This window comes from Platalea leucorodia, assembly GCF_965183815.1.
Source record: "Platalea leucorodia genome assembly, chromosome: Z".
NCBI lineage: Eukaryota > Metazoa > Chordata > Aves > Pelecaniformes > Threskiornithidae > Platalea > Platalea leucorodia.
Genome location: NC_138858.1, coordinates 90837740 through 90864453, shown reverse-complemented (window position 1 = coordinate 90864453; position 26714 = coordinate 90837740). Strand labels below are relative to the sequence as shown.

Genomic DNA, 26714 nt, shown 5'->3' with positions numbered 1-26714 from the left:
AGGTGAAACGCTGCAAATTGCAATTAGCATCATGGCTATCAGCAGAGCACCACCTGGTGGGTCAAGCCTGGCCAGACTCGCCTTGCTTAGTGTCGGGGACATCAGGGGAAAAACGTGTCCCAGCAGAAGCTCCATGGAGCAGAGCTATTTCGGACTGGCAGGAAGCTGAAGGCAGTTTGGCCAGAGGAAGGAATGTGTGAGCGTCTGCTGATCAGGGCATGGAGAAACATGACAGCCTGCCGGAGGAATGTTTGCCGAATGCCCAGGTCAGGTAAGGATACAAGCAGCAAATGCCATGCAGGCTTCCAGCTGATGGAAGAGCTTGCTGGTTGCATAAAGCGAAACATTCAGCAGGAATTCAGCAAAGCTCTTCGAGGTGACACGCTGGATTCAGGGAATTTGCTGCCCCCTTCGTTCTGCAGCTGGTTAAGACCAGAAGAAAAGCACCTAGCAAAAAAAAAAAAAAAAAAAAAAATTAGGAAACCTCTCAAAATCCTACAGTCTACAGAAAAAAATGCTGCTCAAACTGGATTTGCATCATCTGATCGTGCAAACAGGCAACAAGGGAAAGCACTTTCCAGGCCCACCAGCCATCCCATCACCCCTCAGCCTGTTTAACCATCACCTCGTTGCTCTTTGGGCTCTGTGGAGTTTGCTGCCCTTCATCAGGAGGGAAGCACAGATCTACCACCCCATATCTTATCCTCTCCCCAGCAGCAATCTTTCAGCTTCTTCCAACAAAGGGGCAAAGATGCACCCCTGTGGGCAGCAATACCGTAGCTAACAGCGGGCACCGATTTTCCGCATTCAGTGACTCCGCACATAATGGATATTTTCATGCAAAATACTCGTACAAGTACCAGCTACAGCTGAATCTGTCTCTTGGCCATACGCACAGCCACCATTTCAGGTCCACGTACCTGGCCTACATGTTTTCTTCTGCATCTGCCTGAAGGACACGCCTTGCCATATGGACAAGTCCAGACTGGTTTTGACCAAGCAGTCACAGTCATGGTCCATGCTCCCAAAAATTAGGCACGCGCTATTAGGTTCTATAATCTCTCTACTCCAATTTTCAGTTCTTTTAAAAAGGGAAGGCTCATTGCCTCCCCAAACCTTGCGTTTTCACCCTGTAGACTCTCTGGAGCCGCAGGTCGACTTGACCTTTCAAATTCACAGAGCAGATACCCTGAGCTCCGTAAAGGTTGCTCCACACAGAGATGATCTAGGCGATACCTAAAGAACTGAAGGACCTGACTACTCTATAAGAGTGTTAATGACACGTGGCAATTTTCACACCAATTGGCCCTAGTGGAAAGTTCCTGCAACGTGTAATTGGAGAGCTATATCCCTGCTTTTGAGCTCATAGGATGGCTAACAAACACCAGCGATTCTGGAGAAGCAGGTCTATGCAGCCCTCAAAAAAGGCATACACCAATTTATATGTTTAATCCCTACTGGAATTTCTACGGTTTCCACATGAGGAGTTTGGTAGTGACTGAAGTGACCTCCCAAGCTCCCATCCCTGCTATTTGGTTACTGCTAGCTGGCGTTGAAAGGACTGTAAACTTGCGTTGCTTCTGTTCAGGGAGGGACCCTTGCATGACACAGCTCTTTTGCAGCCAGCAAAGCTGGAAAAAATGCGATTCATTTTCTATAAGAAATAACTTCAATCCCTTGAGATCTCTCTTTCTCCTCCTCTGCATGTGTTCTAGTGTAATGGTCCATGCAATGCAGACAACGACATCATGCTTACTTTCCATCACCCACTTGATTTTCCATGCTTTGCAGAGTCACCTCCCTCAAATCCGCGGGCCTCATAACTTCTCAGTCTTGCTATTCATATCAGCTCACTAAGGCACAGCTGACCTCAGTGCTCTACAAAAACATTCCCAAACAAGATCTCTGCTGAAGTTGAGACTCCTAACAAACGGCCCATCCGAACAGAAGCGCAGATCAGCCTCACGCGGGATCTGTGATAGACCCACGTCTTCCAGCTCTCAGCCTGATGCATCACCTAGAGAGTAACACCCGGTAACTACACCTCTCTCTGAGCAAACGAAAGGCTCATACGCCAAGGCGGGTGAGAACCTGAAGCCCCGTGAGATACTCGCAGCAGATCCGTTTCTGTAGCAGGCACAGGGGCTCAGAGATGATGTCTGTTCTTGTACATGACAGCAGCTGTTCCTCCTCAGTCCCAGGCAGTTTGAACAACACAGCAGCACATATGCAGAGAAAGCGCATACATCTTTCTTGTATTTCTCTCCTTAACCTTTCAAGAAAGGGGTGGGGAGAGGCCAGTTAGTACTGAAATCTCCCAACTGGAATGTGAGCTTCTGGTTTTCCTAGGCCAAGGAAGACTCCAGCGCAAGGCACTTTGCAAGTACTTTTCATTCTCTATCTGTAAGAGCAATTACTTAGAGATCCTGGCTGCCTTTGAGCACTGATTCAAGGAGTCAGCTGTTGAAAGGCAACTTCCCCCAAGCAATCTCCTGACAAAACACAGGTGGCATACAGTATCTGACCAGCACACGCCAACATCCTTCCCCATACATACGGGTTCCTGACAGATTCCCTCTGCGCAACTCAGCCATCCAGGAGATAAGCATAGAAGGGTGTAAACAAAGACTTGCCCCTAAAAGACGTGAAAAGAGTGAGGTTTCTAGAAAGGAAGAGAGTTTGAGAAATCCAGCGTCACCGATTTGAGGCGGTGGCAACACTGTGGGAAAGCAGTGGGAGCTAATCCCACATGTGCAGTGAGATGACTCACACGCCAGAAGTCCGGGAAGGAGGGTTGCATTTTGTCATCTTATCCTGAGGGGTGGCAGAGGTCCTGGAGGCTTACCATCCCCTCCCACTAGATGGCAAGAGTCCCCCTCCTAACAGCAGAGCGTCTGCAAGCACAGACTTTGTGTCCGGGGGGGTCAAGAGCCAGAGAAAGGACTTCTGGCCCTGAAGAGCACTGAGCAGATAGAACTGGCCCCCCATCCAGTGTGTCAGGATTTATTTTGCTGTGATTGGAAAGCTACGTCCAGGAGAAAGGGAGAAGAGGGGAGGAGCTGAACAGAATAAGGCCATTTAGTTGTAAAAGGGGGAAGATGCTCAAGAACACAGCGTACCGGTCTCCATTACTCCCAGGCAAATGCAGCAAATCCCTCCTCGTCCTTAAAAGGCGTTAGGGAAACATCTGTTTTAACGTCTTTGGTGCTGATTCACTGTGACAAGCCAAGGAACATGTCCTAACAAGGACAATCTCTGCTAGCGGTTTTGCTCTTGTGCAGAAACTTGAACAATTAGTTCAAGGACAGAGACTCCAGTTACTAAATTTGCAAGAGGGCTCACTGCAAGGCCAGGACATGGGATGCAGAAGGGAACAGCTATGTAGGAGACGCATTACGCACCCTTGCATCTGATCCCACCATTTTGTTAACACATTAACTTCACGTCTATGGGATCAGCTAGGAGCTAAGGACTCTCAGCTTTCATGGCACAGCCCTAAGAGTTACCTGAGATTACTGCCTTCCACTATTTTATTACTGCCTGCCAAAATTTGGCCGTGGCAACCTAATGGGGAAAAAAAGTGGCATTGTTGGAATCTTGTTTGCAAGTCACTACTGGAGTTATCAGCAGAAGAGAAATGCTGGTAAAGTGCCATACACAAGACCTAGGAATAGAAAACATCTGCAATCTGTAGGTTCAAATCTTGCCCTGCTCTGCACATTATTTGTAGCAGGGAACGTAGAGCTAGTAACTTCCAGGACCCTGGAAAACATTTGGAGTTCAGAAAAACCTGGACATCACATTTGTGTCTTCATCAGTGCATTTGTATGTTGGCTGGTACAAGTGTGCCGAGCACTCCCTCTTGAAGATCAGGGCTCTAAAGAGTATCTCCAGCAACGCAAGCCACTCATCATCTAGGAAGACACCGCTAACCCAGTCCCAAGCAATTTCCCGGCACCACTTCCCACCAATCCAAAGACCTTCAAGCACAAGCAGGCGAGAAAGTCATCGTCGTCCTCCCATTCTTTAAACAAAGAGAGGGTGACCTGAAAAACAACTGTCAGGACGGGGTTCCCTCAACACTACCCACATAGAGGCTGGTGCCCAGGGAGAGGGACACAGCAAGTCCTCACGAGGCCCATTTCGGCTTTCAATGAGCTTCATGCGTTATTTAGTAGCAACAATGGCAGAAACAATGGGACAAGAAGGAACAAGGTGCCCCCGATCAGGCACGCCATCAAGTCACTACTATTGACTGTCCCCTTCGCTAAGTGCTGCGGAGAGAGAAAACCCTTTTGTTTCCACAAGCTGCGGGGCTGCCTCCATAGGGCTGCTGCTCCTGGAGGAGCCATGTGCTTCCTCCCTTCCCCACCCTCTCCATCATACCCTGCCTTTCTCATGGGTATACTTTTGTCTCCCAACCACTTCCATTAGGGGCCAACGTTTGGCCTTGTTTGCTTTGGACATTTTCCACACACAAAAACACAACAACAAAAAGAAGAGTGATATATTTAAGAGGCCATGAAGCCAAAAGCTTCAGTATCATTTGCCTGTCCATTCCAGGTCACCGAGACAGGTCAAAGAGCAGTGCCCTTGCCTCCCCTCTGTGCTCTTCTGCATGCCTTACCTGTCCTTAATGGACCTGGAGAAAGGACAAGGTGAATAGGAGAAGCAGAAGAAAGAAAATAAAGCATGTTAATGCAGAAACAGACACAAACAGATAAACATTACCATTGTGACCTGGGAATCCGAGCCCAGGAACAGGCACTGAGTGAAAACAGGTATTGCTAAGTCTCTTAAAGGAATCATGTTTCCCCTGGTGTTGTTGCTTAGCGTAGCCTCTTTGGAGCAGGCTTGTCCAGGGGTAGGATGGAAAGGCTTCTCCCCCCGCCCCTCGTCTGGAGCTGCAAAAAGAGCTGCAAGAATAACACAGTTTTAGTCTTCTCCTCAGGAGATGTTACAAACTTCTTCCTCCTCTTCCAGAGCCCCTGCCTCATCCTGCAAACCCGTATGGGGGGGAAAAATGGGGAAGGAAGAAAACAAAAAAAAATAAAACAAAACCCCACCGCACATACACACTGTAATTCTAATTAATAGGACACTACAGCTAGATTTTCAAAGAAGCTAAGAGCTGAATTTGCAAACACTTGCCACAGGATAGTTCAAGCACTAAAAAGTACAGCAGTCTTGTAAATCCAGGCATTTAGGTTTGGCACTTAGCTGATTGCTTTTGAAAATCTGTGCCTCCTCCCCGTGCCTTGTGGGCTTTAAGCTCTTAAAGCAATTAAAGGCATCCACGCATCTGTCAGCATCAATATAGCAAACACTAACATGCAACGAACTCGCACAAAGCCCTCGCGCAGTCCGCGTGCCGAGATCTCGCGCTGCGTTACGCAGAAGGCCGGTGCATGGCACAAGCTCCCCCCTGCACTGGGGGCTGGACTGCCAAAGCCTCGTTAGCCATTAATCAGCAGCACTTGGAGCACCCCAGAGGAGGTGCCCACGAGGAGCTGACTGTTCCCCAGCCCCAGTCCTACCTCACGGGCCATCCCATCGGCCTCACAGACACAGCAGCAGCGAGGCTACGGGAGCAGGGCGATCCGCAGGGTGCTCCAGTCGCTTCCTCGCACAGACGCCCTCTCTGAGCACACTACAAACCGTACATACGTATATAATCAGGCCAACGCGCTCAGCACCATTTTCGTTGCCCTCCGCTGCCCTAATGGTCAGGCTAGTACTCAAAACTGGTTTTTAACATCCGTTCTTCTAAAATACACTTTCCCAGGACAAAACCCGACTCCCTTCCATACCCAAAACCAAAGCACATCCCAGTTACAGCATTAAAGCCACCTCCTGAAAGAAACAAAAGCCAGAGGCTCCAAGTCATTGGCGCTCTACTTTTCCACAGGTACAGACCAAGGACAATCAACCTTTTAAAATCCACAGCCTAAGAATCTGCTGAAATTCCTCTCAACACACTCACTTTTCTCCAAGCGACAGCAATCTACTCCAGGACTGCTGCTAAATCAATCCAAAGCCACCAGTCAGTTTTAGGCTTGGTTTTCCCCTTCAGTTCCTCACTGCAAACCACCCTGCACACTTTGCTCCCCTCCGCAGCATCCTACCACGTTTCTACTGCGCCTTCCCCACGGCTCCACGGCAACAAAACCACAATCCCATCCCTTCTCCAACAGGACCAGAAAACTTCACTTGGAAGCTGGAATACCTCCGATAAGCAGAAATATTGCCAAAGAGCAGCAGCCCAGAGCACAGCACCATCTGTTCTTCCTTAGCTCTGTGTTCTCCCAGCCCTTATAGGCTCTTGCTTCTATTAAGTATGATGGCTTTCTCCTGTGCACCTTTAGGACACTTAATTAACTCAGCTGCCTCTCGCTGTGCCCCCTATACCTGTGTAAGATCAAGGGGCTTAACTCCCAGCTTGCTGGCAGTAAACAGGGTCCCAGTGCTGGTTTTGCACAGCGTACTCAACTCCCTGAAGCTCGCTGTACTCCTACCAGGGCGTGCAACATGGATGGAACGGCTGAGAATCAGGGTTTAAAGAAACTCACCCCTTTCCGCTCAAATCTTTCAGTTAGCATTACAACAATAAAGACATAATGCAGCAGAAAACCTGCACAAAGAAATACAAATCCAAGAAGCAACTGGGGAAACAGTTTATTGGAACCAAAAACAAAAAAATAAGCTGTGAAAGCGAGGCTCAGTGACTGGCATTACCATGACAAATTGACTCTTCTCATGCAGAGAGAGGGGCAGTTGAGCATCTAATGAGATTTCTTAAAGACCTTAAAGAATTTAGGAAAGCACGTCCCCAAGCAGGTAAGAGCCAGCTGTTTTTAGTTTTGAAGAGAGTGTTCACCCCCACCTCACTCTGAAGCACCTTGACACCTGCTCACCTTATCAAGCAGTTTACCACCTGACATCTGAATGAGGGGAAAAAGAGATACAAAACAGGGCTCTGTGCACTGTCTTGCATGAATAAAGAAAGCTTGTTCAAATTTCTAGGCCTTACACTTGTTTGCATCTGGTTTTTCATGCACTGCTTAGATTTTTAATGAACAGTAGCTGCTCCCACAACCAATCTCTGCTGGCATTATCTTTTTTACCATTACAGGAGGAAATTACGTATTGGGTCATCTTTATTCTGCCCTCCCTGAACCAAATCACTAAACAAAGGACAATCCTGCTAGGATCCTGGGGGAGAAAAAATGTCAAACGAAGAAAAAGAGACACTGTACACTGCAGAGCAGTCACCGGTACACGGAAAGCTCCCTGCCCATTCATGCCCCATTCTCCTGACCACTTTCTCACCACCATTCATCATCTTATCTTTCTTCACATTCCAAACACTCCTGCTTCATATCTTCATTCCCCAGTGTGGTGCTTTCAAAAACGAGCGTGGAAACCCTAAAGCAGGCACACGATGCTTTATGTAAGCACAAGACCAATCTGTCTCCATTATCCCAATGCTGTACCTGTCCCTACTGCGTTCACCAAGCTTGCTAGCTGCAGCTTGTTCTACCAAAATCTTCTGAAGCTCTGGGGGCCATAAAAACACACACTTCATTGTGCACAGCCATAGTTTGTCCATCCTACAACATAAGAAAGCAATGTCGAAATCGTGCACTTGGTTCAACCATGACATACGACAACTTCAGACAATTGTTTTTCCTTTCAGAAATGTTTATACCACCTTCGTTAACGCTGGAATAGTTTTTTCCTGTCCATTGACTGTCCATTATTTAATAAAAATGAGCTTCTGATTCTATTAAAGAAGCAATTTTAAACTCATACATGAAGATGATTTTCTCTTTTTTTTTTTTTCACGTTCTCTTTCTTAACTGTCAAGAACATCGCTAAAAAGAAAATGCTGCAGCATCTAAAAGGAAATTCTATTTTAGGTCTGAAAATTCTTCAACTTCTTCATGTTTTTATGATTTTTCCTAAGTTTTTTATTGGTCTTTTTTGGGTTGGTGGTTTGTTTTGGTTTTTTTTGCTTGCTGCATTTGAGACACTATCTCTTCTGCTAAGAGATGCTTGGCATCTGCCTGGATTTTGCCAAGTCACACGCTGATACTTCCTCTCCACTTTACCACTAACATCAGCCCTTGTCCAAAGGGGGCCGCTTTATCTAAGCATGCAATTAGAGGCTCTGTGCTCAGATTTAGGCATCTCAGAAACGGGAAGTACAGGCTCTGTAACAATTGGCAGTGTCAGTTTTCTGATAATTCTTATCAAGCCTAGGAGTGCAACAAGTTTGTAGCACGGTTCCAGACGTCAGAAGTGAGCGTTCACTCAGATGGTGCTCAAAAAAATAGCAAAATGCAAAAAACAGACTCTCAGCTGGTGAAGTGCTCAGATTTGTCAGGTACAAAAAAATCCTTTCTAAAAGGGAGACACGGGTTGTTATTTCTGATCATTCAGTTAAAGATTCTGTTGCCGTTTCCACCACATATCCAGTTAATCGTTACGACTGCAAGACAGCCATCTACCAGACACTGGATGGAAGGAGCAGTAAGTTTAGCGCCTAAATTTAGCTGCAGTTCAGCAGATCAAGCCTAAATTCCCTGTACAGTTTAGGCAAAAGCAAGCATACTGAAAGGAGACAATAAAACAATTCAAAGTATCTAGATATTTAGATTAATAAACTGCACCTGAAGTATGACAAAAATGGTATGAACAGGTCTAGTTCTCCACTACTGAAAAGAGCATCCAGTTTTCCAGCATATTCACACCTACTAGAAGAGAAAAAAGTTTTGCCAGGTGGCTACAAACAGTGAGAACGGAAGTGCAATAAAATACCCATACACCAAAAGTTCGTAGAAATCCCACTTTTAATCATGGACAAATTTACTTTCAAGTAAAATTAACAGTTTTAAATAAAATATAAATTAACAAATCAAAGTACTCAGGAACAAATAAGAGACACTGTGCATGTCTACTCTAGCAGAACAAAAGCCTAGGCATATTCCAGTTCTCTTCACCTTACTGGAGTTTCAGGGAGATCTCTGAATGATTATGAAACAGAAATACAGGATTAAAAAGTAGTGACTTTTGCCACTATGAGGATATAGCTTCCAAGACAAAAAGGGAAACTGTCACAAATAAACAAAACTGATTTAAGCAGTTTTGTGGAAGCACAGCATTGGGTGCAATAAATTTTTCTTCTCCATCACAGTACTTATCCCAGAATATAAAATCAGATTAAGCTATCCTAAAAGGTTGTTTTCTTACTGCTTTTGAAAACCCTGCACTTCCTTTTCTTTGACTGAGGAGACTCAGAATTGAGAATTCAAGTGATACCAATCCTGGAATCTGGAAAAGAAAATAAAAACAGTCCTCATTCATCCTAGCTAACAGGATTTCACAATCTCACCCAAAGGATGAGAATTCACACTCATTCTCTTACCATACATAGCTTAAGCTGCTGCTCATTTACTGACGAGTCTTTGCTCGTCCCATTACACACCAAAGTGCAATATTAAAAAAAAACCAAGTAATTTTTGGCAGATATTGTCTAATGAAACTAAGCCAAGTTGACCCCATTTTCCCATGTTTCCAAAGCCTAGCTGTATTACACACTCTAGGCAATCTGCTTCTTCAATGGTTTAAAAGGGACAAAAAGGAGGAACCCTGAGGCAAAAATGGCTTTTTGAGTAGCAAGTCCAATAAAAGCTCTCCATCACAGCATCTCATAAGGGTCCTGCGATCTTCTGTGGTGGAAGGCCTTCCTCGATCCATAGGGAAGTAGAAGAGCTGTTACGCAACATTCGCCTGTGGATCCGTCTGAGCCTTAGCAGGTAAAGCAGGATGGAGAGCAGCACGATCAGAAAACAGACAAAAAACAAATAGTGATTGTAAACAAAGGAGAAGCTCCTCCAGTGGGAGTGACTTCCACGAAAGTTTTCTTGCTGGATGTCTCTGAAAAGAATCAGAGGGATAACAGATGTAAGTTGCAAGTCAAACTTTGCCTCCAAACTATCTTACCACAGGAAACGGCGACCATTTTAGTAGAATAGTCTTTATAAAGCATTACTTGAGCTACTTGAAATATGTACTGAGGTTATATATAATGCGCTAGAAACAACATCTTGTCTCCCCCTATCTGTCAGCTGCTTTCCTATCACCGTATTTCTTCCCCTCATAAAACTCCCATACCTTCCACCCAAACGCTCTTTCCAGACATCTGAGAAAACAACTGATACCTTAAAGGTAAAAACCGTGTTCGGTAAAGAATGGCTCCCAAGGTCCATTGCACCTCTTTATCATAAACCTGCAGAGCTGTTTTCAAATTGCTGTAACTCACAGGAAAAGAGAAGCCACTGTGAAATACTTCGTACATCCAGGCAGACTTAAAACACTGGTACCTATAGAAAAAGAGTGGCATAAAGTCAGGCCAGCAGTCACAGAGTCCCAGAGGACTGGGGAGCATGTTTAGACACATAATTATCCGTACTTTTTTATGGCTGATGCAATATTTAAGGTTATATTCACACTTCCAATGATTTCATTAAATGGATCATTTGGACATGACCTCTCCCTGGCAACTCTGCATGAATGAATTTGCTGTACAAACACAAATACTTACTTCAATCTGTGGAGATCAGCATGTGATGCGTAAAGACCACGGTCAAAACGTTCCCGTAGGACAGACCACTTAGTGGCACAATAATCCTTTAAGGGAAAAAAAAAAAAAAAGAAGGAAAAACACACTTCACATTGCTTCTGCCTTGAGAAAAAAAAAAAGATACCACTAGATAAGATGCTCTGTAAATACCGAAAGCTAGAAAACTCAAAAATAACGGCTTCCCTTGCACTGCTAATAGGTCAAACTACAAATTTAACGGTATTTTCTGTAACATTTTGAGCCATACTTGGCATTTGTGGTTAAATTAGTATTCAGTAGCACTTAAACTCTTTGGTCGTGTACTTGGAGATGAAAAATAGACTACTTTTAGGGCACTGACAAAGCAGGTCATATTGCTCTACTTTACATTGTAGCCTTACTTTAAGTTGTCCCCAACAGATTGCTCCCTGTTAGAGCAACACCTGAGAAACTGGTACAAAATGCATAAAGCAAGAAGAAAAGGAATTTTTTCTAACGACGACTAAGACATTCCTAAAAAGAAGCAAGGGGTGGAAGCAGCATGGATTTCCCCGTTATCAGTAGTTCTGCTGGAACTTGACTACCATGAGTCCCATTCCCTCTAGAGTCAATTTTACTATTGTGCCTAAAACAAGTATTCTAAAAGAAAATCCAATGAGGAAAAGAGATGCCCTGTGATAGTTCATTGCAGGGTAAAAGTATTTTGGATCTTTAAAGGAAGAGTTTTGTTGCAAGAAAATGCTTCTGGAGAGTAGTTGTTTCAAATTAGAAAAAGTTTCTCTCAAGAACACTTTACCTTTGCGGCTTTAGTAAATTTAGCAGCATTGTAATCTCCTCCCATGCGTAACACGTCCTCGGTGCAGTAGTAGAACTCCGAGAAACCATAGAATTCACTGTTCTGAAAGTGCACAGCAGGCTGATAGACACCATTAAGAGATGTCTGCGTTTCATTAGTCTTATTCATCAACGGTTGAATAGTTTCACGACACAGATTAAAATCTCCTGTTCCCCGCAAATACATTATCTGTCCGTTCTGCTGGATCTCATCCTGAGCGTCCAGGGGCAGGCAAGGATCTAGGTAGGGTGAATCAGAAGTCACGCCAGTCTGTTTGCCCAGCAGTCTGTATAAAGGAGCAAGCACAGTAACAACTGCATATTCAGAAACATCGAGCTCTGAGATACAACAGCATCAAAGCAAAGCATCCTCATTTAAAGAAACTTCACCATCACATGTGGCACGCTGTAGGAATTAAGTTTTACATCAGGATACTTTAGTAAATATATTCAAGTTAAGGGGTTACTGAGCCTAGTGACGCACAGAACCCGTACCCCCAAGCAACTGCAGCCAGCTACCTGTTTTTAAGCACTGTACTGGTAAATAGGCTGTCTTCGTATCTCTGGCGCGCTGCATTTCCCCCAAAGCCAAGGAACGTTGCAACGTAGACTCTATACACGTGCTCAGTTTGATGAGCATCACAGCCCAAGTTGAATTCTGCAAGTAAGTTTTTGGCTACTTCCTCCTGTAGGAACACAAGCACCAAGATTAGGTATAAACAGTACAAACCAGAACCTAAAGATGAGTTCTTTGGACAACTGGATGCCCTTGACACCTTTAAACTTCACTCCTTACTCATCTATTTTGCTTTTCACAGGTCCACGTTACCTTCTGTTCCATAGGGAGAGCAAAGCATACGGATTGCAGAGAACTGCATTATCACTGCTGATACTCAAGGAACTGTAAAGGCCAGGAACTGCTACTATGGATGATAAAGTATCTTTTCCTATGAAAAAATATGCGCTGTGGCTACTAATCTCAGCGCTAGCATCTCTGACCGAGTTCCCATACTACTGATTGCTAGGCTAGGCAGATTCATGGTCTGCCCAGCAGAGCTGTTCTTCATTTTCCAGTCTGGAGTTCTCAAGCTTTTCAAGAGACCTGTCAGTCACTCGGCTCTCCTCACATACCACCCATCAGTCACTTGCAGTAGCTTTTCAGATATTTAAGAGCTGTGTAGCAGAAGCACTTCATATAGAACAGGCTCAGAAATGTAGCGTAACATTGCATGGCTTCCAACTGACGTTGTAAGAGAAAAACAGCAGTAGGACTGTAAGCGTCACAGTCTATTCGACTCTCTTGTCCTTCTCTGTCTGGGACTCTGGACAGGTTCCATGACCAGAATACCTATTTTATATCAACTTCTGTTCAGATAGAGCCATACAACAGTCATCATAACAACTGGCTGCAACTCTTCCTATTTCCAACTTGTATCTGACTGGGGCAACCTGCTCTGAATCTAAACGCCCATACTTTTGTTTAACAGCCCAAACTATTTGTTACACCATCTGTCTGAAACACAATGTAGTTACTAAAACCTGCGATAATGAAACGCCATCATTTCACAGGAAGATTTAAAAAAAATAAATATCTACATCATTATAACAGTGCATTGAGAGTCAAAACATAGGGCTTTTATGCTATTCTTACTCTAGGTAATTTCTCAATGATGTTAACGGGAAGTTATCCAACTTCAAAAATTCAGGAATCACTCTAGAACTCAGTGGATTGAAGTTAGAGCAATTTATGTTCCATTTAAGACTTGTACCAAAGAAATTTGCTTCCTACAACAGATGAACTGTGCTGAGGACGTAGGTGATATTTAAACAAACTGTACTGTTAGCCCCATGTCCTGCTAATTCAGTTTCTACCAACCTAACTTAAAGGAAAAAGCCATATTTTATGTAAGTTCTTATATAACACAACTTTTGGTTTCTAAACTCCAGAACAGAGTCTCTTAAGTATAACAAATTTAAAAATTGTACATACATACATGCACACACACAAAGAATGCATGTCCACTTAAACTTAAAAATTAGTGGCAAATTATACTAATTGAAATAAACATTTGAATGAACAAAATACAGATGAATTGCTTAGCTGATGAAGGACTTGTATTTGCCATCTTCTCTTGCCTTGGTTTTGGCATGTGATGTAATGAAGAATAGGACTTAAAACAAAGAAAACAAAACAACAAATATGCATTAAAATAAACCAAAAGGAAAAGAAGAAAGTTGCACAGATAATAACCTGCTGCGAAGAGGCAAAGCTTACAGTTTTAGGGACTTCGTATGCTATCTGAGTCGACACTCCGCCCATGTCAAGAATACCCACTGTCCTTTTACGAAAGATGGCCTCTTTGTTTTCACTGCCTGGGACATGCACCTCCACAATCGCTTCATCCTCTGGATAAAACAATGAGAAGGCATTGAGAAATACAACTAGGGCGGGCCTAAAGCGGTGCTACACTACTTCTAGTTAACGTATTTTTTGTAGCAATGCAGATCATTGAAATTTCACATAAAAATTAAACCAACATCAGCATCTGCACACGCACTATTCACTAACATCTCTATCTAAAACCAAACCATCAACAGTGAAAGCCCGGGAATGTACTTGAAGTCCTTCCTAAAATCCAATTCACAATTAAGATACTTACCATCATCTGTATGCTCAAATCTTCCAAGAACAAAGTTGATGCCAATCCATGCATATACTCCTACATGCATAAGAAAACATATTTCAGGAATACCTGGTACATATCATCTTAAAAACAAAGAGGGATTTTTTGCATATGAGTTATTAAGATATATCACTGCTCGTATTTAATTACAGAACATACTTAGAAGTTAAACATTCCTGACAAGTTATTCTATTCCTTCTCTCCCAAGTCAAGGCTATGATAAAAATCCTAATTCCATGCATAAAGACAGTCTGATGTGTAAGTTTCAGAAAAAGTAAGCACGTTAGCTTTCAAAATTATTTTAAGCTTCCAGTGAGCTAATCACATCAAACCATGGCTCGTCTAAAAACCATTTGTCCCTGGGAAGTTTCATCCATCAAGAATGTTGTGCCTTATCCTTACCCCTCCCCAAAGCCAGAGAAAATGGACTAAAATTCCTACTAAACACAGATAAGTTATTTTCACTACCAATTAGAAAACATTTAGACAAGTTAGAAGATCACAGCAGATGATCATCTCCACACTCCATATGTTGCTACTGAGGAACGAGGTCTCTCAACTAAACCAGAATTTTAAAAAGCAACAAAAAAAAATTACCCAAGTTGTACCATGAAAGTAATAAAAATTTCAAAGACAATTTTTCCAATGTTAACCTACCTTCCTGTTTGCCTGAAATAACCTCTGCATGCGAGTCCGAAAACAGAAAATCAAAATGCACAGGAATATCAGTGAGCAGATCTTCAAGTATTGCCTTCTGCTGGCTGCAAAATTACATTTTGAACAGTTAAAAATAGTCAAGACACAGGACTGCTATTCTAAATGCTAAAAATAAGACAGCCAATAACCTTTCTGGCAGAATCCTCATTCCTGCAGTACACAGAATATAAAGAGGAGTCTCTTTGTGTTTTGCACGTGGCACATGTTCGGCAGCAAAGCTCAGAAGTGGAGAAATATAATCACTGACCTTTTCAGGGGAGCTGGCAAACTCCGAAATGCCTAGGGAAACAGATAAATGTGAAAGCGAAGCAACTCAAGCTTTGGTTATCAAGATTTTCCAGGAAATACCCAACACACAGAAGGGAAACGAACAACCCAAAGCCAAACCCAGGAAGTCAACTACAGAAATAAGAAAGTAAGAATGAAGCTAACACTTAATCATCCTCCAAACACTAAACAAAAACCTGTATCAGGTATAGTACCTATTTATATAATTGGTTCCAATAGCTTTACAGAAAGCCAGTTATTTATTCACTAAACAAACAGATCCAAGTTAACTGACAACTGAACCGCCAACTGTCTTAGCCTACAGAGAAACCTCCCCCTCCTGCCCATCAGTGTCATGTTTCAAGCTTTAAAGCTGAACAAAGCTCTCTGCAAACCAAACCCAAAGAAATCTGGAGGAGTGCCATGCTGACAACTTGCAAGTGTCCTTTACCCAGACACTTCAAATATGGGGTTTGAAAAAGCGAAGTTAGGATAGGCAACTATCTAGAAAATTGCATCTAAAGTTAATTTCTTTCCAGTACCTGGTTTAATTTTCATAACCACCGGTTTTCTGTTTTTGTCCCTCATCTGTTTGATGTCCAACAGATCATGTGGATTACCATTGTGCCTCGGCCAACAATACACAAAAATCCTAGAGCCGCTGCTGCCACAGTCCACAACGATTCCATAGTTCAGATTGGGGTTGTTTGTATCTGTAGCTTCAGTATCAGTTACTCGGGCAAGATATCTAGAAGAAAGCGAGGCATTACTACGTGGCAATTAAGTTCCATATATTTTTCCCAACATCAGACTCAAAACAGGGCAACAGTTTCCATTGTAGGAATCACAGTTTTCGCTATTGTACTGCTGGTGAAGAAAAAAAGTGAAGTGCCATCCATGAGAACCAAATTCCCAGAATAAACACCAAAAGTAATTTCCAAAATAATTCATTACGCAATATTTTTGCACGTATAGTTTTACTGAGCTGCTACAGATACATCAAATAAGATACTAGAAAGCTGAATTATTGATAAATTAAAATAAACTTAGATAATGAAAGCTTCATATAAAAAGCAGGAAGTTTTACTCATACTTTTTCCCCTTCTGTCTTTTTACAGACACAACCTGTCAGTGTTTACTCTCTCACACCAAAACTACATTTCATTCCTTTCCACAAAAGTCTTTTCAACTCTCACCTGTGGAATCTTTTGTCCCTGTATGCACGCCCATACTTATTGCGGATGACTACCAGAGAGTAGTAAAGCAAAGAGACAGCAGCAGCAAGTATTCCTATCACAATGATCTGTCGCAAAGTGGTGTTGAGAATACGAGGACATCCCACTGGAGAGATGCTGAAGTGCCAAGAAGCAGGAAGCAAACACGAGATGCTGATCCTAAAATTCAAAGAGGATAATCTGCTTTAAAAATGGACTTTATTACCAAAAAGAAGCACAATGCATTCCGAAACACGCTAAGGACAAACAGATTCTTCATAAAACTTTTCGCTTTGCTCTGCTCTAGCTTTGCTTTGCTCATGCTCTGGCTTGAGTGTAGTCAAGACACTATTCCCACCTTTGAATTCATGATTAGGTTCCCTGTCCTTCACTCAAAAGGCATCACAATTTAACTTGACAGTTCCTTTGGGATTCTTACCTCCCCATTTTGGGATATGGCCAGCAGAGAGAAAGACCAGCTGGTGCTCAAACATCAGCCGGTCACCTCAGACTGGCAAGGCACATCAACCGTTCTCAAAGCCATTGCTCTTCTGTTCCTGAATTAAAAAGAAAACATAGACAGCGTTACAAAAAGCACTGCCAGCAGGTCGAGGGAGGTGATCCTTCCCCTCTACTCAGCACTAGTGAGGCCACATCTGGGGTGCTAGGTCCAGCCTGGGGCCCCCCAGGACAAGAAATACACAGAGCAAGGTCAGTGTAGGGCCACAGAGATGATGAAGGTACTGAAGCATCTCTCACATGACAAGAGGCTGAGAAAGCGGGGCCTGTTTTGACTGGAGAGGAGATGGCTCTCATCAATGCATATAGATATCTGACTGGAGAATGTAAAGAACGAAGCAGACTCTTTCCCCAGTGGTGCCCAGGAATGGGACAAGAGGCAGTAGGCACAAACCAAAATACAGGAAATTCCATGAACATAAAAAAAACAAAAACGTGAGGGTGGTGGGATGGCGGAACGGGTTGCTCAGAGAGGCTGTGCAGTCTCCGTCCTCAAAGACGGAATTCAAAGCCTGACTGGACACAGCCCTGGGCAACCCGCTCTACCTGACCCTGCTTGGAGACAGCTGTGCACTGCTCTGCTCAGGGAACCGAAAGTTAGGCACAGACATAACCTGCTACACAAGGTCTTCATGGACAGAGTATCTCCAGCTCTGCTACCACCTGCAAAGCCAGTCCCCAAAACATAGAGCCTCCAGACATCATAGAACATCAGAAAACCCCCCACGCAGACGCCGACACTTCAGCACAGGTCGGGACTGTTACTCTTTTTCCGCCCTCAGCTGTTCTCACACGCCCCATCCTTACGACAGCACCTGCCCGATGTGCCACGCAGCCCCTGCGCCGGTGCCAAACCGCAGCCGCCCACAAACCCGCACCGGGCGGAGGCAGGGAGGGGAACGGGCAGGGGGACAGGCCCCGGCAGCCTGCAAGGCAGCGCAGGACCCCTGCCCCTTCCTCACGGCCCCAGCAGCGGGCAGGCCGCAGGGCCCGGCCCGGTGTAACCCCCTCGCCCCGCTCCGCAGAAACGCGGCAGCACCCCCGGCGGCCGGGGCCTGTCCCGGGAGCCCAGAAGCGCTCCCCCGACCCAGGCCCGCCCCGGAGGGACCCTCCCCGGGAACGCGGGCCCGTTCCCCCTCCCCAGCCGCTGAGCCCGGGCAGCCAACGCCGCACTCACCTCCCGGCCCGCCGCCGGCCCGCCGCATAGCAACCGGCCACCGCGCCACTTCCGGGTCCCGCCGCCGGACGTGACGCACGGACGCACACACGTGTCGCCGGGAGCTCGGTGTGGTGGGCTGGGAAGGGATTCCCCGGGGGCGTGGCCACGCTGGGGGAGGCGTGGTCACGGGTGAGAGGAGGCGTGGTTGGCGGTGAAGGGCGTGGCCAGGCGGGAGGAGGGCGTGGCTACGACGGGGGCGTGGCCAGGGCGGTAGCGATGGGTTAACGTTAATTTATAGGGCAGCCGTAATTGCTTGGGGACAACCCCTGTGCAAGCTACAGATTACACTGCCGGCACAGACAGACAAATATAAACATACAAACGGTATATAAACACTAAATAGAATTTTGTAAATAGAAATATATAAATATAAACATTTGTTTATATATTATAAATACACAATGGCATTGTAGCACCCGTAATAAACATATAAATATTTATGATATAGGTACTGAATACACGAATCAGGTTAAAAAAAACACGCAAAAAGCCTCTCCCTGCCTCGGAGGGGCTGAAAAATCTGCCGGCAAAGCAAGGAACCCTCCTGCGCGTTGCCACTGAGCGGCAGCACAGCTTGTGCCCGCGCAGCTCCAAGATCCCTTCGCAGAACTGGAAAGAAAAAGTTTATCCTGGCAACTATCACGTATTAATAACAGGAATAACCTCGCGGAAAGGCTGGGGAGCTCGGCTGGGGCCTCACCTCTCCCCGCCGGCAGCGGTTCCCGGGGGCCGGGAGCGAGCTGCAGCCGCGTCCCGGCTGCCGCGGTGCAACGGAGTGCGGCCGCCTGAGCAAAACCACACGCTTGGCCATTAACGCGTGCCCGGGCCCACGTTTGGAGGGTGTTGCACGAAGCTCTCGTGGGTTAAAGGCTGCTTTTCCAGGAGGAGGGGGGTCAGCCATACGCTGGGTGATTCTGTAAGGTCAAAAATTGGTCCCCTGCGGTCCCTATTTCTTTGCAGAGAGAAGGAGCTGGCCCTGCCGGGCTGCTCTGGCTTCTCCACTTCTTCCTTCTGCCATCACAAATTGCTGCGTTACAGCCTTTGCCTTCGCCCCCGGGAGCCCAGCAGGAGGGACACGGGACAAAACCCACCACCCAGCCTGATGGCCTCTGTCATTTTCTTACTGCACGCTGGGTACGTGCTGCTTGTCCGTCTGTCTTTCCATCACGTGCCTCTGCAGTCGCTCAGATTCTGCAGTCGCTCAGATGCAATGCTGTATTTTGGATGTCCCAGCTTGAAACACGGCTTTGCCTTTGGACCGTGCGAAGCCCTTAAGCGAAGGAGCATCGAGCCTCTGCCATGCATTTCACGGGAGCACCCAGAGCTCCTCCTGGCTTTGGAAAGCCACGGTCACATCAGGAACAGAGAAACCAAATCTGGCTCGGGGTGAAGCCGCAGAGCCGGGATTATTTGTCTGGTCCCCTTATGAAAAGCAGACGTGACTGAGGAGCCGCGTTGCTCTGAGCAGGACCCTCTGCAGGACTTCTCCAGCTGGAGGGGAACGTGGAAGGCAGCGGGTTTTCACACGAGTTCATTTTCTGCCGCGTTTCCTCTTCCTCTTTCTCTGCTCACACAAGAAACTTTGATCTTTGCCTCTCGAGCCGCTCTCGGTGCTTCTCAAAAGCACTTTGGCTTTTGCTTCCCCACTCGGCGCAGAGCCACCAGTGCACCCAGCTGTCCCTGGGGAGACCCGCCGAACCCAGGCGCTGGGTTTCACATCTGCGTTTTATGTGCTGGATTTTGCATGACGGCTTTTGCATGCCAAGTTTTACACACCGGGTTTTACACACCAGATTTTGCACACCAGGTTTTACACACCAGATTTCATATGCCAGGTTTTGCATGCTGCGTTTTGCAGGCTGGGATCCGCATGCTGGGATTTGCACGCTGGGTTTTGCACACTGGGTTTTGCACGCCGGGTTTTGCACACTGGGATTTGCATGCTAGGGTTTGCGCACCGGATTTTGCACGCTGGGTTTTGCATGCTGGGTTTTGCACACTGGGTTTTGCACGCCAGGTTTTGCACACTGGGATTTGCATGCTAGGGTTTGCACACTGAATTTTGCATGCTTGGTTTTGCAAGCCATGTTTTGCATGCCGGCTTTTGCACACCGGGATTTGCACACTGGGTTTTGCATGCTGGGTTTTGCACACTGGGTTTTACTGCCGGATAACCAGGGTGGTGTCAGGGCTACGCTTCCCGCCAGGGCTCACCACAGTTACTTTGCCATGCGCTGAGAACAAAGTCGCTTGTCTCCAGTGTGTTTTTTCACAATAGTTACAGTGCTTTAATGAACTTCTCATAGAAGCAATGCAGAAATATATTGACTAAGCCAAACCAATGCACGGGGCCCCGTGGAGCGAGGGCAGCTCGCCCAGGCAGGGCAGGGGAGAGGGCTTTGCTGGGGGCTGGAGGGAGGACTGCAGCCCTGCTCCAGGTGAACGGCTCTCCGAGACAGCCAAGACATTGGGCTTCTTTAGGATTTAAGCATTGCAAATCTTGTCCGTGGGTATATATCCATTGTTAGTTTGGACCAAAGCGGAGCAGACAGTATTGAACTTGCAGGGAAAGCTGTGCTGGGTGTGCAACCCATCCCCAGCATGGCTGGATGCGGCCTTGGGCAAGAAAGCAGGTGCTTTGGGATGACAAATTATGCCGAGCTAATGACAAGACCTCCAGGAAGAAGGAGCTCTTAGACCTGCTCTTGCTTTGCAAGAGAAACGCGGAGCCCTGGGGCAGCCGCTGGAGCTGGCGTCAGGGCAAGGGCTTGGAGGAGGGAGCAAACCTCCGCCAGCGGGGTTCAGCCCAGCGAAGGTGCTGAGCCTGTGGTCCCACGGGGTGAGGAGCATGTGTCCCTTACCTGCCCTTGCTCAGCACGGTGGACATTCAACCACCGGGCTGGTGGGACCCGTCCTGGCATTGCACGGACTCCCGCCAGCCACGCAGCTAAAAACCCAGCTCTGGGCAGCCCCTTTCCAAGTTTAATTCGACCCAAAAGCAGTTGCTGCAACTCATGACCCTGGGGGGAACGGCTGCAGGGCAGCTGGTTCCCGATGCTGCCGTCATCTATGGAGACGAAGGCACAAGTAGGAGCACGTCAGCGGCGGCGAAGGCTTTGTGGAGGAAAAAAAGCCAGCGCTGCCATCAAACCATGCAAGCAAAAAAGCTGCGCTGGAGGGTGGTTTGCTGGAGGCTGTCTGTGGTTTCTGCATCACCAGCAAGCTTTCGCCAGGGGTTGGCCTAGGCCAGACTGGGTGTTAGAAATATTGAAAAATATGCAGAAATTGAGAGCTGCCGATAAAACCGTCGTTGCCAGAGTCTGCAGGCGGCACAAAATGGAGGCCTAGGAGGAATGTGCAAGTTGTTTTTGTGCATGCTAATTATTTCCAGATGCATGCTCTTTGCAGTGACGGAGAAAATAGTAGTTGTTTGTGAATATATTTCATTCCACCGTTAACAGTATCACCAGTGGGAGTAAAACCTTCCCCACTGGCTGTTGCTCGTGCTGGTGAAGCAAGCCCAGACTCTGGCTTGGATGCTCCGCCGAGGAGAGCTCCCAACGTTTTGCACGGGAGGAAGGTTTCTTCCAAGCACCAAACCCTGCTTTGTTCCCCCCTGTGCAATTCAGAGGAAATCTGGGCTAAAGCCCCGCTGCTAAAATCATCAGGCTCGCTCTGAATTGGTGCCTGGAGAAAGCAGCTTGATGGAGACCCAGAGCAGCACCGCAGAGCTCGCCGTGAGCGGGGCATTTGGGCATCACCCATTTCCAAAGGAGAAACCGCCTCTAGGACACGCGTAGGTCGACCCCGACAACCCGAGCAAGGTGTGTGCGGGGTGCCTGGCCCCTATCTCGGGGGAGCACGTCGCCCGCCCCGCCGCACCCTCCCGAATATCAGCCGGCGGCGTGCACCGGGGCGAGCAGATATGGGAGGAGCTGGGGCGCGGGGCGGCTGTCGTTGCTGATCAAGGTGGAGCACCCCGGTTTTTTTTGGCCGGTGGGGGTGTGAAGGGGGATGTGGAGGAGGAGGCAGGGCTGAGCTGTGTCTCCCAGCTGGACTTTTCTTCTTGCATTTTTGTGTTTATTTGTTAAAATGCCCCTCTTCCCATTTCAAAGCCGGAGAGGTGTCCCCGCAGCCCGACCTCCCCAGACGTGCTGGCTGCGCTCGCTCTGCAGCGAATAATGCTGATTTTTTATTTGCTTACACTGCAGCAGAAGGCTAGGACCTCTCGCCAGCCATGGCCCCATTTGCAGAGCCCTCATCTCATCCTTTTTTGCTCACCGTCTTTTAATCCCACCAAATCCTGCCCAGAAGAGGTGGTGAAGCCCATCAAAATTAAATGACTTGACCAAGGGCATGCGATGAGTCGGTGGCAGAGCAGGATCATCCCTGCCTTTACCCACATCCCCTGAACGACAAGCCAGGATTTTCCCCCTCCTTTCTGGATCTAATTTTGATAAGAAACAAAGCAAAAAAAAAGAAAAAGAAAGGGAGTGCCGTACCCAAACCCAGCAAATCCCGTGGGATCCTTTCAGCCTCCTCTGCCCAGTGCCATCAGTCAATCCCGACAGCACCACCAGCATGTGCTCTGCCTTTCTCATTGTTTCCCCAGGGCTTCAAACCAGAAAGGCAAGTTGATGAAAAAATTCAGTCCAGGAAGTAATACAAAAGGCAGGCTTAATTATACACATTGGGGATTGCCTCTCCCTTGTTCCATTAATCCATTGAGCTAGGTAATGGTAAATTAGGTCAGATTATGTGAGCGCTGAAATAAAACCCACAGGCCAAATTCCTTGCATCCACACCTCCTTTACCTCTGAGGTTGCATAAATGTTAATGGGCGCTGGATCTGTCTGCATTGCTTCGGAGGAGCTGCAGTGCTGAGTTTTCAAATTTTGGCTGTTTTGGCAGAGGAATCACCCCGCAGCATCATTAGGGCTCAATCCTCTCTAATTTTCTTTGCGTTCATTTTGATGGCCCTCACTGACATCACTGCGGTTGATCTGTTACATATAAACCTGTTATGCACACACTGGCTATGAAATTAATACCTTGGTAATCTGGAGCGCTACCCTGGTGAATCAAGGCAAAAAGAGATGTTCTGAGTTCGTACCGGAGCAGGGATTAATGTTCTTGGTTTTCCAGTACTAATCTACCTACTGGCATCTCAATGTGCTCAGCAAGGGCTTAAAACCAGGGAATGCCTTACGCTGATGTTCAAGTAAGTGGGTCAGTCCACCCCAGAGACAAAACAATACTGTTTGTTTATTTTTATGGCATTTGCTCATATAGAGATAAAAAATAACTGGAATGCATCAGGTTTCCTAGCAGCTGATATTTCCCCACTGCCGCCTCTTCCCAGAAGCATTGCAAAATGTGGTCGGGTGGGCAGGAAAACCCAGGCTGCTGTCAGAGAGACCCTTTTCTAGGGCATCTTCTGAGGCTGATGCTGCCTTTGACCTAAGGACAGCTCTGGGGAGCGAGGCCCAGACTCGCTGTTTAAAATTTATTTTGAGGCTTTGAACGTTTCTAAGGAGGGATGGAGCTGGTGGGGCTGGCGGTGGCCAAGCGCCGGAGTGCCGGGAAGGGGCTGCATCCACGCCACGCGGGATGGGGAATTGGCGTTTTGGGGCGTTGCTGAGCACTGGCAATTCCCGCATGAAAACCGTCCTTCCTCTGGCGTAAGCATCTGGCAGTGGCAACACAAGCTAGCAAAAAAAAAAAAGGCTGTGGGGACATAAAGTTCAGGCTGGTTGTACTGCAAATAAAATTGCAAACATATGCCCTTAATGGCATATGTTTGCTCTGATCTCTCTTCTAAAGTGAACGCTTTACACCACGCCATGAACAGTGCCTTTTCCTTTCCACAATTAAAAATACAATTACTTGCTGCTGAACACTTAAATTAAAAAAAAAAGTTCTGTAATTTGCTGCTATGTGGCATCGCGCTGCTGGAGGTGAAGCAGCGTTCGCCCTCCTCACCCCCGATTCAGCACCCACGGCTCCGCACCGCTGCCGGCAGCCCCGTGATGGTGGTGGCGGGTCGTGAAAAGGATAAAACCCACCCTAACACAAGGTGTTGCTCAGCTGTTAGAGAACTTGTAGATTTGGAAAGCGAAAAAAAAAAATACATATATATATCCCACTGGATCTTGTAGATAAGCCACAATTTCTGTGGTTCCCAGAAGGTGTCCGCCTCCCAGCAGGACACTCCTGCCTTATCGGCGTGGGTGCAGCCGTGGTGTCCTGCACCTCCTGCCCGGCGAGGGGCCGCGATAAGCAAAACCGGGTCCTCCTAATCAGCTGCGGAGTGCCAGGCAGATGGCCTGGGGGCCGCAGGCACCTTCTTTGGGCAGGGACTTAGGAAAGCCAGGAGCATTTCACTTCATTTTGCAGGTTGTTTCTCATTTCTCATTACGTTTCTGGCGGTGTGTTACATTTCTGCCGTTTAAAAGCTGTCCTACGGTGCGGAGGCCCCGTAAAGAAGGTTCCCTACCAGTGAGGACTCAGATTTGTGGGTCTGATTCATCATTTTATTTAGCTGCTCGCAGTGATGCAACGTGGGTGCAGATTGCGGCGGTGTATTTCGCATTGACTTGTCGGTGCCTAAATGAGCGTGCTCTGTGCAGCCTGCAGCCAAACTCTGCTTTTAATGACACAGATAGCTTTGCCCTTTGCTGCCTCTCTGCCGTGATGGTGTTTGGGGCTCATGGAGCACCTGAGGGACATGGTAACCCCAGGGGAGCTCCAGCACCAGGATGGGGTGCACCAGAGCTTGTGCCCTGGGAGGCAGCAAGGGAATCATTGCATAAAACCGACTCGTTTCAAAGGAAGGTTTTGTAAATTGAGTTGAGTTCACTTTGTTGATGAATTGCGAGGGATGACTCTTATTTGCCACACCGGGCAGGGATGGCAGAAAACCATCCAAGAGACACAGGCTGTTCCTTTTCCTGCCGGTGGGATGGGTGACACAACAAAACCACAAGCCAGACCAGACTCCCTACCCCATTTTCCCTCCACAAATGATGAATAATTTTGTCCCTTCTTCATGAACACGAGGGAAAATCCTCAGTCTGTGCATCTGTGCTTTGGCATCTCTGGCTGCAGCAGTTCCCTGCACCCTGGGGTGGCCCCTGGCACGGGGTACGGAGCAGGAGCAGAAAGGATTCCTGGTGCCAGTACTCCTCGGGATTAAAATATAACTTGTTCCTACCTGGAAACAGCACCGCATCTCAGACTGATTCACACTATTTCTTATCGAGGAGCAACACCTAAGACTGTAAGGGAAAGGGCTCATTAAGGTAAGTGACACTGTAATTTCCCCACCCTCCTCTGTCCTGCCAAAAGCATTGGAAGGAGATTAGCTGCTGTTGAGTGTTGTTTATGGAGTAGAAAACCTAGATAAACTATGTGGAGCAATACTGGAGAGTGTTCCTCTTCGAGTTTTAATTCAGGCATTTCCTTGAATAAGGCTGCCTTACAAAAAGGAAGTTCTTGTGCCCGTGTTTGATTTACGTCTTGCAGACACAGGCGATCATCGGGGAGCCCTGTCTGCTAGAATTACACGTGTGCACGTGGCTCTCTGGCTCCGAAATGTCATTTAAGCTGGAGAACACAGTGTCAAACCGTCTGTCAGCAACATGCATTTGATTTAGTCTCTTTTGGAGGAAATAAAGCCGTGACAATCCAGTGGCTTCTGCCAGGAGGCAAGACGATGGGGGGGAAGGAAAGAGATTTAGCAATTGCTGTGCTACATTGCATGTTGAAGGACTTTTTATAGTCTCTGCTTTCTGCAGGTTTTGGGACAGTTGATGGCGCCTGGTCTCATGGGACAGTGTGATGGCTTGGACACGCCAGGACGGCGGCCAGGGCTCACCTCCGGCTCTCCCGCTCCCTGTACGAGCACTGCTCCAGGTGCAGAAAACGCTGCCAGGTACCCAAAATCAATCAGGAGTGAATCACATGCATGAGGCTGTAATTATTGCTTTTTTTTCCAGCGGCGCCGTGTTCCCACGGAGAACGGAGGCTTCCCGGCACAAACACGGGGCAGGAGGGAGGAGGAGAGCACGTGCCAGCGCCAGCCCCAGTGCTGCTCCGCCACAGCCCCTCTCCACGTGCCCAGACGGGAGGTGAGGATGAGAACAGACCAGGCTTTTTTTGCCTCGTGTGTATTCATTTCATGGTTAATGGGAAACCCAAGCACTTTATTTTTCTGCTTTTTTGGGCCCTTGGAGGATGGTTTTCTTTTTCCCAAGGCTCAAGCAGCAATAAATTGCTTTGCATTATCATGGTGCTTCATGCAAATGGTTAACCTTGATTTTAGTACACGCCACGCAACGCCACCTTCCCAGCAAGGCTGAATTCCAAATAATCCTTCAAGGAGGAATGAAGTTAAGTCGGGGCTGTTCCCGGAGCCCTGGGCCACAAAGACTTTGCCTCCATCTATTTGAGAGCGTCAAATTTAATTGGTTTGGGCTGGTTTCATGGTGGAACAAAGAAATCATACAAAATACAGGGGAAGAGGAGCATTCGGCGGCGCAAGGGCTTGGGGTGAGCTCGTTCCTCCTCCAAGCAGGCCAGGATTAATGGCTCTGCGGTGGAGCGGGAGCTGCAGCGAGGGACGGTGGGCGCTGTGG

General features: G+C 47.0%; 1 protein-coding gene and 1 long non-coding RNA gene across 5 annotated transcripts; one reads left to right on the top strand and one right to left on the bottom strand.

Moving 5' to 3' along the window:
- Window positions 1-8740: 8740 nt before the first annotated feature.
- On the bottom strand, window positions 8741-18862 carry LOC309603021 (ectonucleoside triphosphate diphosphohydrolase 4). Of its 4 annotated transcripts, XR_014230766.1 has the most exons (14): window positions 18037-18314; window positions 16780-16897; window positions 16323-16520; window positions 15669-15874; window positions 14988-15138; window positions 14800-14903; window positions 14119-14178; window positions 13710-13864; window positions 11978-12144; window positions 11421-11745; window positions 10607-10692; window positions 10224-10385; window positions 9253-9939; window positions 8741-8756 (listed from the first exon to the last, which is right to left on the bottom strand). XR_014230766.1 is itself a non-coding variant. In XM_082337335.1 (13 exons), the coding sequence occupies exons 2-13, from the start codon at window positions 16785-16787 to the stop codon at window positions 9711-9713; spliced, it is 1827 nt and encodes a 608-aa protein (XP_082193461.1). In that variant the 5' UTR covers window positions 16788-16897; window positions 18037-18314; the 3' UTR covers window positions 8846-9710. The 4 variants fall into 4 exon arrangements, 3 of the variants coding, with proteins under 3 accessions (XP_082193461.1, XP_082193460.1, XP_082193459.1); XM_082337335.1 differs by lacking the exon at window positions 8741-8756 and having other exon boundaries at window positions 8846-9939; window positions 13734-13864; XM_082337334.1 differs by lacking the exons at window positions 8741-8756; window positions 18037-18314 and adding an exon at window positions 18779-18862 and having other exon boundaries at window positions 8847-9939.
- A 6429-nt stretch (window positions 18863-25291) lies between these two features.
- Window positions 25292-26603, top strand: LOC309603023. The gene is made up of 3 exons (XR_014230768.1): window positions 25292-25379; window positions 25875-25992; window positions 26076-26603. It is a non-coding gene; the product is annotated as an uncharacterized lncRNA (long non-coding RNA).
- Window positions 26604-26714: the final 111 nt, after the last annotated feature.